Below are 12,982 nucleotides of genomic sequence, written 5' to 3'. Positions count from 1 at the left end.
AACAGTCCTTATATAGTAGGTGGGTTTCTGCAAGGCACGAAAGCGATCACGCTTGGCGTGTAGTGGGAATGGTCAGCGCAAATCATCACCCGCGGCGTGGCCAAGCGCCGGATAATGCGCAACTTGTTTTGAGCTTTGGCCATTCCCGCTAATTTTCCCGTAGAAGGGAAACAGGGGACCCTGATTATGCACGTGATCTCAACGTCTGGGCGCTCGCCTGGACTACTAGCTATCCTGCGAGCTATTCTATTGGTTGTCACTATGTACACGCCTGCATTTCAAAACCACCAAAGTTAATAGTACGAGCTAATCATTGGAGGCGGGTAAACGAGATTAGCGATAGCTATATTCGGCCCGATCAAATCCCTACGCAGACAGCATAGTCTAGATACAACTAAGAACATTCCCCAACGCCCGGATTCCATTTATAAAAGTCCTCAAGTGCGATACCCGCTGCATTCGCAATTGCCCAACAGCCGTCACCTTTTACAACAATGTACCATTTCTAGCACGATAGATTGGCGCCATCCTAAGTTTAAGTGGGCGGAGGCACGCCTCCACTAGTAGTTGTAGGTGGTTGCGAAGTCGTACGTGTCGAGGCGGTAGCCGTAGGAATAGTATCGCTCAGTAAAGTTTCTGAACTTACTACATGCCGCGCAAGAAGAGTTAGCAAAATGTACATGCAGATACATTCGAGTGAGATCGATAGAAGATTGTGCGCGGCTTACCTCTCTGGATACAGTAGCTCTAGCCTTCCTGCAGTTGAGCGCGTTAGAGATTTTAGCTGTTGATGAACCACCTTCAAACTGCGCGATAGCATACATGCGCTGGGCTTCTGATAATTCACAATCCCGCATTCGATTAGCTGAAATTTCAGTAGAAAAAGACGTTATATGAGTGTAGTAATATGGTGTTGAAGAAAAGAGAGCTCTATGAAAAACGTGTTGTTGTTCTGCGGCCCGTGCACACGCGAACAGATCGCTGTCCTAGCACTGTATATAACAGGACTGGAGAGGGCCTCCAGCTCACCGGTAGCGGCCGTACACCATCTATATTCCTCACCGCTTCTTAGCCCAGAGACTGCAACTAACGATTTAACACCGCATTAAACGTAATTTTGTTCTCTAGCTTATAGCACCCAGCCGCTGGGGAGTCTATAACTACTATCTTACGCTCACGTGGCTAAGAGAGGCGCAATAACCCTTCAGTTCTTATCTTGGACTAATGCTGGTTTAAAAAGGCAGCTGCACCTATCATACTCAGGAGGCATACGACGAGGTGTCTTTTCCAATTTCCATTAGGAAACAAGTACCATGCATATACCGTTAACAATGTGGAAAAAATGGCTAAGGTTTGGTAAATTTTGTTATTCAGCGCACGGAAGTAACAAAGGATCGTAAAACTAAACCACAAACTCATAGCTGCGACAAGCGGATCTGGATCTATAGGTTATTAGTAGTTCTCTCGGCATTCAAAGACCACTAACCTTCTTTGAAACTCCTCATCTTATTAAGGTACTAATTAGGGATTAAAATGTAAGATAAAAAGGGATCTGCGGTTATAAAAAATAGTGTATCTCAAAGCATTGGAAATTACAAGAATAGTAATAGAAGACAGAATACTAGAAGCGGTAGGCGAGAGTCGTGTTTTTAAATCAGCTATGTCCTATGTCGCCAAATCTACATCTTCATAGCTGCATGTAAACATAATAGAGCTTGCATACTCTAATACAACTCGTGGGTATGCTTCTGCATTAAACTCTGTGATATGCATAATATAGAAGCTATACGCCTCAAAATACGGTAGAGCACGGTCGGGTATATATTTCAGTGCACGTTTTAGTGTATATTCTACTACACGTTTTAGTGCGCGTTTTCTCGCATGTTTTTTCGCATGTTTTTTCGCACATTTTAGTGCATATTTTTTCGCATATTTTTTCGCACAATCTTTCGCACGTTCTAGTAGTTACACTATTTTTATACACACTTTAGTACACGGTCTTCTGCACGTCTCAGCACGCGATCTCCCACATGCTCTCGTGCGTATCGTGTAGTGCAACTATCGTGAAAACAAAATAATTAAAGGTACAACCAAATGAACTCGATCACGTGATAACGCGGGCACGGGCTAATTAACTGCTCAACGGTTCAGGAGCAGGAGCAGCGCTAATATCTCACTTTTGGTTTTATACACCAGAATAGCTAGATCACGGTTAAATGCAAACAGAGACAGTTGAGATAGTGTAAAGTCACTTGTTTCTGGCTACTTTGCCAGTCTGCGTTACGGCCCAAAAGCCTAAGTGCCTAACGCGTACGGCAGATTGTAGGACCCCTCCACAACCCCTCCACAACCCCTCCAACAATCATCTGCTGTCTTCAACCTTCCGAGCCTCTCAAGTATCGCATCTCAAAATTCTATACAAGGCACATTTACGATCGCCATCTAGGAGCAAGTACTCCACTATCCGAGCAGCATCCCGGTCCGGGTACACTTTTACGCAACGCGATACCGTACTGCGTCCCCAGTGTCGATTGGCGACCCCTCCGCACACACGCCACACACAGACACGCACACACGCCACGCACACGCACGCAGGCACACTCGCATACACGCACATACGCACACGTATCACAAAACTCTACGCGTAAGCTCCAACTCTCTGGCCAATTCGCCCAACGCTCTTCTTGTCTAATATCGTATCTTAATAGTAGGTAAGATTAGTTTTCGCATTTCGTAACTAATCTTTTCTAGACTTTCGACGCCGACAAAGTACAGCCACCTAATACAGACATAAATTTTACACATATCAAGAATAATATAGCCACGATAGTAACGGGCCGAGGTCAAACAGTGGAATGGAGAAATAGCAGCGTTACTGTCTTTAAGAAAGATAGAGAAGGGAAGGAGAAGCGTACGCGACTACTTCATAATAAAAATAGAAGAATAATAGTTAAGTTAGGCTGGGAGTTATACATCGCGCAAGGAAAATTCGTAGAGTTAGATTAAGAGAAGTTTATCGTTGTGTCGCTATAACACTAAGCTTCTTCTAAATTTTAACACCTTCTAATACGCTCAATATTAGATCGATTGTAGCCCTCCTCTCTAAAAAGGTAATTGATACACAATTATTTCTTCCAACTCCTTCTCTCAACTCTTCCGCTCTAATGCTACATATAGTAATTGCAGCATGTATATCTGCCCCGAAAACAGTAACAATGTCCTCATCCAGGACGCCCTTCATTATACACTAAGAATAAGAGATAATCTGCAATAATCCATTCTCATGCAAGATATAAAAGGCATTTACCCTCTAAGTTACTTCTACCTTAAACAATGCTATCGCAACCTCTTTAACACTTTCTTCACGAAGGTCCAACAACATACAACAAGGCCCAGAAAGATCAGGTGGCCACCTCGGCATACGCATTACGACTGCGTTCTAGTTCTTTCTCAGGCCTATGTTCTCAACTCTGTCTAGTAAGTATTATCCGAACACCTTTTCAATCTCTGCTCTTTCGGCGAATTTCAATTCTACCCAAGGTTCTAACGGATTGTTCGATAGCTGTTTGGTTGCCTGGGATAGTAGTGTAGTCCTTTAGTCTTCTAAACGATCTAAAATCGATCGCATCGTAGGAGAATTAACTATGTCATTACGCCGTTCCCAGATCCTTTCAACTAATTTATCAAGTATACCTGCTTTCGTAGAACTAATCTAATTCTGTAAGAAAGTGATAACACATAACTTATAACAGTTAGAATCGATAGCTAACACTCTTCTCAAAAACACAAGTCGCTTAAGAGAAGCCCCTACTCTCTTTATTTTCTCATCTGCCGTAACTTTCTTAATACGTACGATGTGGCCTTTTATAAAGCGTTGCGATAGCTCAATGCTATTGTAAGTATCTATAAGCTTTGCCTATACTAACTCGACATTTTAGAACCCGACTTGATTGCAGGGTCGTCGCGCTGACATTATGTTAATATTCGTGGAGTTGATTGTAAGAGTGAGTGTCTAGCTCGAACGAGCAGTTAGGGGGTGATGAATTCACGACATGATTAGTCAACAGCTGCACTATGCTTAGTAACTATGGGGTTGCGCGTGCGACACGAGATATCACGTGCTTTGCCAAAAACGGACGCTTAAAAAAATACATAGCGTACGCTGCGATAACAAGGTGAAGTCACGAGCTACGTCCGTACAACCTGCCATAGCCAGTCAGTATTAATGATTAAACGCTGCGATGCTGCTTTAAGGCGGCAAGCGCCACTAATATACTAAGGCTCCCAACATGCAAGAGGGATGAAACACGAACTACTTTAAGGCTAATATATCTGGAAACAGAAAGTAGACTCTCAGATTATGGTGACTGAAACAGGAAAATTAACGGAAATTGGTAACCTAGAACGAAAAATTTAACGGATATGTTGACAAACAGCACAGTTACATAGTGGTCAGTATTTCCGCTTGTCAAGCAATTGACAGATCGCGGGAGACTGGAGTTCAATTCTCCGCTGGAGAGATTATACTTTTTTTGGTTCACGAACCTAATGAAAGGTTAGTTGCTATAGGCACATTCTTATACTTCGATGTACTTCTGCTATTAAGCGAGATTTCTTTTTCTTGGCTATTCATTAAGAGGAAGAGGTATCTTGATTAACGTCTATGCCTAAGTCATGAGATGTATCCTGCCCGCATGCTACTCCGTTCCCCACTTGTCATTGTACTGTGTATGTACTGCCTCAACGGCTTCCAGTGTACAGCGTGTGACTTGATTTACCGCAACGTCAAAAGAATGCAGTGGCATTGTTGCACCGAACACAACTGGCAGCCCAGCCGTCAACGCAGGGCAGGCCGTCCAGCAGGTACCCACAGCATGTGGACGTCCAATGTATCATGCCAGAAGCTCCACGGCACGAGTATACTGGGAATATTGTTCCAGGTTCAGGGAGCTAGCTGCACCCGCTGAACCCAACCACAGTGTTGACAAGACCCAGCTCTGAAACGCATTGGCTGCTCCCGCCACGAAGATTTACGAGGCCGTCGAGAGCAGGAACCTCAGCACCATCATTAGCGAGGACAGCAGCCGCTGGGGATACCAGGCATGGCTCAACCGAACTGGATGGGCGCGCCATTTGAAAGGGCTGAACCGAGAGTAGCTGCTCGACATGGCCCAAACACCCAGTGATCGGGAGCGCGCATTGCGAGACGTGTGCTGGGCCGCCGAGATGTGCATTCCAAAGGTGAAGCAGGCTTCACTTACTAGTAGGTAAGAAACGGTATTTATATCTGGTAACCAATTCCCCTGGCAACATGGTCTCCAAACAGTGGTGAACCGATTTCTAGAATAAAATTCGTTCATAAGTTGCTTTCTACTCTATAACTAATTATATCTTCTGATTATCGAGCTAGGTGAAATTTGGTTCAGTAGTCAATGTCGGCTTTATTAATTAACCTTGGGCCAGTAACTAAATGCTTGTCTTGTTTTCGTATGGCTTACTCAAATACATATCACATAAGCATAATGAAATCATGGTAGCCTTAACTAGCAATTCCTGTTCTAGCGCCGGTGACGAGTCTTCGCATATATAGGCAGGTACAGGAGCGATAGGCTCGGATTACTGAGTCCAGCAATATGGACCTCTTTTTCGACTCGACTGAAGAGCCCGGCAGACTATGGATCTGGTGTACTTGCAAAGACAGCATGGCAGCCGTTGGCTTCTTGTTTCACATACCAGACTGTGACCTGATACCTGACTTACGGGAAAACTGATCGGGGAGTGTAGGTAAAACTCTGAGAAGACTTTCGCTATCTAAGCTCCAACTGTGATCAAAAGTCGCGTGCAAGGCAACACCTCTTCACTTACATCTGCATTTCCTACAGCTACACCTAACATTTCTCCTTCCTTTTCTTTGACGATCCTTGTTGCTCTCGCCGGCTGTTACAGGACGCCGCCTTACTCTAGACACTTCCAATATACCACCTTGCTTTTTTATCCACTGCGGACCTTCCTTCTAGGAGTGATGTTTGACCTTCTCAGCTGTTGCGATCTCGGCTCAGCTCGATTCCAGCCCTGCTCTAGCCGCTTCTTTCCCTTCTTCTGCTTCCCACGTCCAACAACCACAATTGTACCTGTACTCCGACTGCATCCCCAATTCCTCCTCCCCTCATACTCTGTAGCAAGCTCTTCATGCAAGCGGAAGCTCAGCTCCCCAAGTGCGGTAGTTGCTGGTCCAAACCAGTCCTCGGCTACCAGACTACCCGCTTTGCCAGACGCAGAGGCAAACATCTCTAGGGCAGCTTCAACAAGGCAAATCGCGCTAGTGTGAGAAGGACTGTTCGAGAGGTAGAACGCCGTCTCTGTGCCGATTATACCAGCTCCCAGAACGACTGTTGCATAAGCAGACATGTTCAAAGTTGAATCAAGGATCTAAATGAAAAGGTTTAAGGTAAAGCAGAGCTATCACTCGCCTGCATAGACTTGGAAACAATCAATCCAAGGGCCTGTTCGATCGAAGCTCCAGTCCCAGTTCTAGTTGGCGTTTTTAGCGGCTTTTTCTTAACGGCGTGAGCTATACCGAATCTAATCGCGAAGCTGGAGGGCATGGTTGGCGGCAATTTTCCAGTTCCAGTCCAGTCACGTGATTATTTATTCTTCTAAGTATAACGTTGATGCCAACGCCTGTCTTGCATTGGCGTTAAGGCGTTGACGGAGTGGCCTGTCACATGACTGAACTGAACTGAACTGGAACTGTTGCTCACGAGTTGCAGTTACAAACTACAGCTCTTTTAGACGAAGGCAGAGATGAAGTAAGCACTAGGTAGAGTTTAATCTCTAGTGACAACGCTAACAGACTGGAGATTATCCAGATTACTGTTTTGAGTTTCGCAAAACTGAACTGAACTGGAACCGGAGCGCATTGTGGCACTTTCGCAAATTAAACGGCTAACTGAACTAATTATTCCTAAGTCTGCGCCTGCAGCGTAACGAAGATCGAATGTATCATAGTAGTAATCGCATAACGCTAGCCACTTTCCTTACCTTTCGTATCTCCTCTCGTGGGAATTTTACGAGTTTGGTATATGCTAATGGTATGCACAAGAGAAGAGCCATATTCGAACGCTTGACATCTGGTCTAGCTACGCATGGACGCTAATGCGCGTCAGCTTAGGATATTCATGTCCAAGCTTTTCCAAGGACCTGGACGTCAGTCCCGCCTCTAGTCAGCACGCTCACCGTATCTTCTACATAAGTAACCATCCGTGTATGCCTATCCTAGCCGCGCTCTTCGCATTACGAAGCAGCCTAGATATTGTCGCTCACAAAAAAGAGGGAGTAGTAGCCTTACGTAGCATTTAAATTCAAACGCAATATAGACTAACTAAAAACCTATTTACTACCCTTCTAGTAATCTAGAGTCTAGCTTACCTAACTAGATGCGACAGACCTGTAGCTGGGTCTGCATACTCCTCTAGTGCCGGCTGTCATCTTTTAGCGTGACTATCTAAATGGCCGTTAAACCCCTGGGAGGCATGGTTAGTTTTCGCGACGTATATAAAAGCAATGTAGGCGCCAACGATCTCTACAAACTTTCACTACTACCTGGCTACATCAGATACAGCAAATTCTGTTATTATTACAAGCCAAACGTTTATAAGATGGCTCCTACCTTCTGGTATCTCGTACTTCTTGCGCCTCTGCTTGGGGCTGTTCAAGCTCAATGCACCACTCCGAAGTCACGGACTTGTAACAGTGCTAGAACGTGGATCGTCAGTTTTCCCCACTTTATCACAAACAAGGTGTACTAATATATGATTCTAGATAGAGTGCGATGCTGGACTGCACGGTACACTGTGGGCAAATTGTAATGGAGCGAACTGCCGCACTTGCTCGACCCGTGGAGGAATCGTTTATCCCAGTTGTTCACCCTGCACTGACAGGTAGATCGCTGCGATATACGCTACAGCAGCGCGGCGCGCCAGTCCTCTCGGCCAGCGCCGTGAGAGTATTTGTGGCTTTACTTATGCTCCCAACGAGTAGTTAGTTTTTCTCAATAGTAAAACATTACTTACTTGGCCCAACGGCTGCAGTGGCAGACTTCGCATGGCCGTTCGATGTGATATGATGTTGCTTTTAATACTGTGATACAATGATACTATATTCGAGAGAAATGAATACAAGAGAAGATTGAGAAATATTACCATGGAAGAAATGATAGGGCTACCAGCAATAAACAGAAGAACATAGACTACAAGACTTGAAAAACGAAAAGACAACCACTCAGAAAGCACTTCAAACAAAACCAAGTCGCAATTCACAACTATTTCATCAAGTCCTCAAGAAACCCAAATCAACACCCCAGTCCGTAGTCCAGCCTGACTAGCCGCCTGCACAGCACAAACATAACAAGGCCCACCCGCCCTCCGTATAACCGCATTTTTCCCCCTCTCCGAACACCAAGCCCTCGCCAACAACTCTGCTCCCTTTCCCGTAGCATTGATTACCATGACATCGATATCCTCGGTATCCTCAGCCGTGTGCTCCCTCAGCTGCTCAATCGTCCAAATGCTTTTCTCACTATATCTATGCAGCTCCCTTAGATGAATTTCATGGGCGCCCTTTGGACCAGGACGACAGGGCGGGGGTGTTACGAAGACGGGGTTGGTGAAGAGTTTGTATGTTTGGAGGTCCGGGCTGTCGTCTCGTTTGAAGACGAGTTGGGCGAGGTACATGGCTTTTTCTTCGTCTTCGATGGAGCCTGTGCCTGCGTTGTTGCGCTTGAGCTGTATGGTCTTCAGTTCGCAGGTGCTGACTTGCTTGACGGGGGGCTCGGGGACAATCCAATTGCTTGCGTTGCGCATGTCGGCCATCCAGGGCTCGATTTCTTCGCCTTCTTTCGGCTGCGTGTCATCGTAGCGGTGGCTGGAGCTGCCGATTAAGATTGGTGCACTGGGGTCCCGGGATATGTGCTTTACAAGACTGAGGTTGCGCGCTTTTAATCGGACGTGGTGGGGTTTGTCTGCGTCCTCGGGGACTGGGGAGAGGAATTCTACGGGTGGGCAAGGTCCGATCCACCCGCAGAGGGAGATGATGCCTGGGAGACAGCCCAGGACTCGACCAAGTACTGTACGGACTCTCCAGTATGATTTCTTGGGGAGGGAGAGGCCGCAGTCGAAGAAGGGAGCTATGCCGGCCTTTTGCTTGATGGATGGCGTGCATAGGATCAATGCGGTCATGATCTTGAATGCAAACCATTGACCCGGAAGTGTCATGCCAAAGAGCCAGTCGTGCAAGTCTGCAGGAAGAGTCTGCCCCCCTCGCAAATCACTGTATGCTTCTTCTGCGTAGTTTCTTACCTCGTTGATCCATGGCCACTTTATTTTCTCGGCAAACAGCAGCAGTCCTTCCACCTGTTGCTCATGGCAGCGCGAGTGCATTTCAACCCCCTTCATCAATGTGTCGTAGTCTTGTTCTACATACGCTTTTCGCAGCTCTTCGTGCTTCTTGAGGTCTTTCTCTTCGTTGATTTTCTTGAGCTCAGCCTCTTGTTGGGCCTTTGCGTTGGCGAGACCAGTCCGCATGGCGGCGGAGACATCGTTGCCCGCGAACTCGATGGCACGCTCAAAGGCTTGGATGCCTCTTTTCGTAAGACCACATTTTATAGACGCGGAACCAAGTCTGGACCAGGCTTTTGCATATTTCGGATCAATTCTCGTGGCGACGTATGCATCTTCCATGGCGTCTTCAAAGTTCCCCAGAGAGTATGAGGCAGCTGATCTATTGCAGCGATATGTAGCATCCTTCAGGTCGATCTTCAGCGCTTCCGTGTAAAATTCGAACGCTTTCTGGTACATATTCTTGGCTAGAGCCTCATTGCCTTTTTTCTTGAAATCTTCAGCTTTAACTTTTTCTGCTGCGTTCTCTGCGCCCTTGAGGTCTGCTAAACTGAATCTTGGTTCTCCAAGCACAATTTCTACATTTTTGAGCCAGAGGTCGCTCACGATGAGGGATGCAAGAACTCGAGGGGTGAACCCTGAAGTCCAACTGTCATCAGTCTTGCTCTCTAGTCGCCGTGCAAGCTCCTTGGCTAGGATGACTTGCCAGAGCAAATTCCAGACTCCGCCGCCGTTCTTCTTTGGGTTGTTCCATTCGAGACAGATGCTTGATGTACCGAGGAAATTCACGAAAATGTCGGAGCGATTAAGCATGCTGTATAAATTGGACAACTGGCTGCTCGATCGGAACTCATACGAGGCATCGTAGTACGTAATGCCCATGCTTCCAGTAAACTCTCTCATATCCATAAGATCTATTTCACGATTCCACCCGAGTTTTCCAGCGCCTTTCTGGAGTTCGTCGATTCGGCGCAGCAACTTTTTAGCAGTAATGTTTCCCGGATCAGAGGCATTGGTAAAAACGGTGGACTCACGAGGGTAGTTGGTGTCTTCGTAGTCCCACGCGTCAAGTGCGAATCCTTTGACTGTGACGGTTCCTGGGTTGGCGTTTTCGTATTCCGAGTTGCTTTCGACGCTGAATAGAACATTGTCGTCTTCAGTGCCTAAGTCATAATCTTTTCCCCTCCGTTTGGCGTGGAACTTCTTTCTCTTATATAGCTCTTTTTTTGGTTAATCAAATGTACTTTAACGTCAAGCAGTACTCTGTGACTTACCAAAGCATGCATGTATTGGTTCTACATAACCGTCTTCATTTCGCGACCACCAGCGATCCTCTCCCTGCCCCTCGTAATAAACATACGCCGAAACCTTGGAAGAATAGCTTTGTGGATCATGAATACTGATAGATAGGGCACCTTTCTGTTTTGCTGAGCAGTATAACTCAATTTGTTCTAGTCTCTTCTCCAGCGCAGTCATTTCCGGATCGACAACTGTCTGCGCATCGTTACCAGCTTCTGCAGATTCGTTTTCGATGTTTCCGACTCGATCAAGGTCCTCCCAGTGGTCTTCGTCGTCTGCTTCTCTCAGTCCTTCTATTACAGTGCTCCTGTCAGTGAGTAACTCTGATCTCACAGTACTGGCGCCCAAAGCCTCTAGTCTGGCCGATGCAACGTCAGACAGGATTTCATGATCTTCAGACGTTGCTTCCTGCAATAGCTGAAGTTCTTCAACCGCAGCACTATTCTCCACATCTATCCTCAACGCCTCCGCAACCTGAAGCCGTGATCCGGGAAACAAGCTCTCCAAATTGTCGTTGAACCCCTTGATCTCCATGATCATGGTCTGAAACTTGCGTCTATCATGAATAGCCCACAACGCCTTCTTCCTCAACTTCGTGTCTCTCTGTCTATCCCTCGCAGCCCTTCGCAGATTCTCATACGGTCTCCTAAACACTGCACCTAAGATCCCAGGCCCAACCCCGACATCGATACTAGCATTCTGCGTCTGGCCCTCCGACGGCCGGAGCCCGTAATTACTCTGCAGTCGCTCTGAGTTATCGAAGATGTGCTGGATACAACCAAGGAGTCGCATCACTGTCTCATTCACATTACTCTGCTGGAGTCGCGTATCGGGTCGCGTATCGGGTCGCGTTGTTGAATTCTCCCCATCCAGGCCTATCATGTCGCCCCATGTCACCAGACGGATTCGCTCCACCTCGAGCTTCACACGGAGAAGCTCGTAATCCATACCATAGCTGCGTCCGGAATCGATAACATCGAATACATCTACGCATGTCTTCCAAAGGGCAACAACGCCCAGAGCCAGACCTGCGGCTTCGGTCATGATTTGTATAAGGGTTGGGGGAAATGGTTCATTGCATGTATACGCGGGTTTTGTAGGGGCTATATTGTAGCCTTACCCCGCTCGTGTTTCTCGCGTTCGCGAACCGGTCAGACACAGCCACTCTGTGCCGTCTTGAAGCCCAGCCGCGCCGAGCGCCTCAATACACCACTAACGTCCATCCCTGCAACTCGAGAACTCGTCTACCTTCTCGTCCTCGAGCGTCACCACAGCGCATTATACGACAGTATAATCAATTTACAAGCTACAAAACCTCGGAAAGTGGATATGCAATAGCATAAGCCAATTAGTGGTCATAGATTAGCGCTGCGATGCTGCTTCAAAGCGCCACCGATATACTGAAGAACACACAAGGGGGTAAAATGTTATCTCCTATCACAAGGCTATATACCTAAAACAGAAACGTAAAGTAGCAGAATTAATACATCCCCGAAACTCAGAACAGAAAATTTAACGGATATTATGGCAGACAGTATAGCAACATAATAGTCAGTATTTCCGCTTATGATGCAACTGACAAATCGCGGCAGACCGGTTCAATTCCCCGTTGAGGAGCTTTCTTTTATCGTTTTTTCCTTTTTAGCTTAGTAACAACTAAGTTGCCATCAATTCACTTACGTGCAGACCTACTACTACCTTAAGCAAATAGGCCATTTTTTGATTTTGTAACACTACATCCAAGTGACAGGCCTAGAGTTCCTTACACTACCTTAGAGATGTTCTCAAAATAGACAATCTCGTGGAAGAGATTATCTTTTTAGAGAATCAACATGTTAGCCGACAACAAGGACGTTGCACGTCGTGAGGCCAATACCTCATTTATTCGACAAAAGAAGAGAGGAAGGACGACAAGTGCACTAATCTCTTGAATGTATTCGCACACCTTCCCTACCACGAGCGCATAATTCATTTTTCTTTGCGGCTCGACAATGCATTGGGTAATGGGTGGGATGACTGTTGTTGACTTTCTGCCTTGGTATACCGTCACGCTCCATGATCTTCTGCGACAGCTCGTCGCGGAAATCCGCAGAGCAGAACAAGAGAACGTTACAGATGTCTGATTGAAAGCAATGGAAGAAATTCTACACCAGTACAGTAAGACAATATTCAATTTCATTACACTTCCCGGTAACATGTCTCACAGGCGACGTTCTTTGTAACTTCGTATCTACACACGCCAATCGATGGAACACACAACTCGTCAAAGATATCGTTGCATCCCGGAT

At 46.4% G+C, this 12,982-nt stretch overlaps 5 protein-coding genes across 5 annotated transcripts; 1 reads left to right on the top strand and 4 right to left on the bottom strand.

Annotated features, from left to right (window-relative positions):
- Positions 1-2,200: 2,200 nt before the first annotated feature.
- Positions 2,201-2,707, bottom strand: COCSADRAFT_35326 (uncharacterized protein). The gene has a single exon (XM_007699444.1). The coding sequence runs from the start codon at positions 2,615-2,617 to the stop codon at positions 2,393-2,395; it is 225 nt and encodes a 74-aa protein (XP_007697634.1). The 5' UTR covers positions 2,618-2,707; the 3' UTR covers positions 2,201-2,392.
- A 339-nt stretch (positions 2,708-3,046) lies between these two features.
- COCSADRAFT_84296 (uncharacterized protein) lies at positions 3,047-3,241 on the bottom strand (the record flags this gene model as incomplete). The annotated part of the gene is made up of 1 exon (XM_007700042.1): positions 3,047-3,241. The coding sequence occupies one exon, from the start codon at positions 3,239-3,241 to the stop codon at positions 3,047-3,049; it is 195 nt and encodes a 64-aa protein (XP_007698232.1).
- A 2,750-nt stretch (positions 3,242-5,991) lies between these two features.
- On the bottom strand, positions 5,992-6,408 carry COCSADRAFT_24909 (uncharacterized protein; the record flags this gene model as incomplete). Its single annotated transcript, XM_007699271.1, has 1 exon — positions 5,992-6,408. One exon carries the CDS (start codon positions 6,406-6,408, stop codon positions 5,992-5,994), a length of 417 nt encoding a protein of 138 aa, XP_007697461.1.
- A 1,202-nt stretch (positions 6,409-7,610) lies between these two features.
- Positions 7,611-8,094, top strand: COCSADRAFT_303170 (uncharacterized protein). The gene is made up of 2 exons (XM_007700041.1): positions 7,611-7,769; positions 7,822-8,094. Exons 1-2 carry the CDS (start codon positions 7,659-7,661, stop codon positions 7,942-7,944), a joined length of 234 nt encoding a protein of 77 aa, XP_007698231.1. The 5' UTR covers positions 7,611-7,658; the 3' UTR covers positions 7,945-8,094.
- Positions 8,095-8,126: 32 nt separating this feature from the next.
- COCSADRAFT_138948 (uncharacterized protein) lies at positions 8,127-11,738 on the bottom strand (the record flags this gene model as incomplete). Its single annotated transcript, XM_007700040.1, has 4 exons — positions 8,127-9,620; positions 9,906-10,615; positions 10,670-10,814; positions 10,995-11,738. The coding sequence occupies 4 exons, from the start codon at positions 11,736-11,738 to the stop codon at positions 8,337-8,339; spliced, it is 2,883 nt and encodes a 960-aa protein (XP_007698230.1). The 3' UTR covers positions 8,127-8,336.
- Between the last annotated feature and the right edge of the window lie 1,244 nt (positions 11,739-12,982).

Source organism: Bipolaris sorokiniana (genome assembly GCF_000338995.1).
Source record: "Bipolaris sorokiniana ND90Pr unplaced genomic scaffold COCSAscaffold_4, whole genome shotgun sequence".
NCBI lineage: Eukaryota > Fungi > Ascomycota > Dothideomycetes > Pleosporales > Pleosporaceae > Bipolaris > Bipolaris sorokiniana.
Note: the sequence above shows the minus strand (reverse complement) of the source record. Positions and strands in the feature narration are given on the sequence as shown.

What these genes read in the sequence shown, in the direction of transcription:
- COCSADRAFT_35326 (XM_007699444.1), bottom strand. Translation starts at nt 2,617, where the DNA reads ATGTGCGTGTATGCGAGTGTGCCTGCGTGCGTGTGCGTGGCGTGTGTG.
- COCSADRAFT_303170 (XM_007700041.1), top strand. Translation starts at nt 7,659, where the DNA reads ATGGCTCCTACCTTCTGGTATCTCGTACTTCTTGCGCCTCTGCTTGGG. An exon ending in ACAGTGCTAGAACGTGGATC is followed by an intron (nt 7,770 to 7,821) that starts GTCAGTTTTCCC and finishes ATATGATTCTAG; the next exon opens with ATAGAGTGCGATGCTGGACT.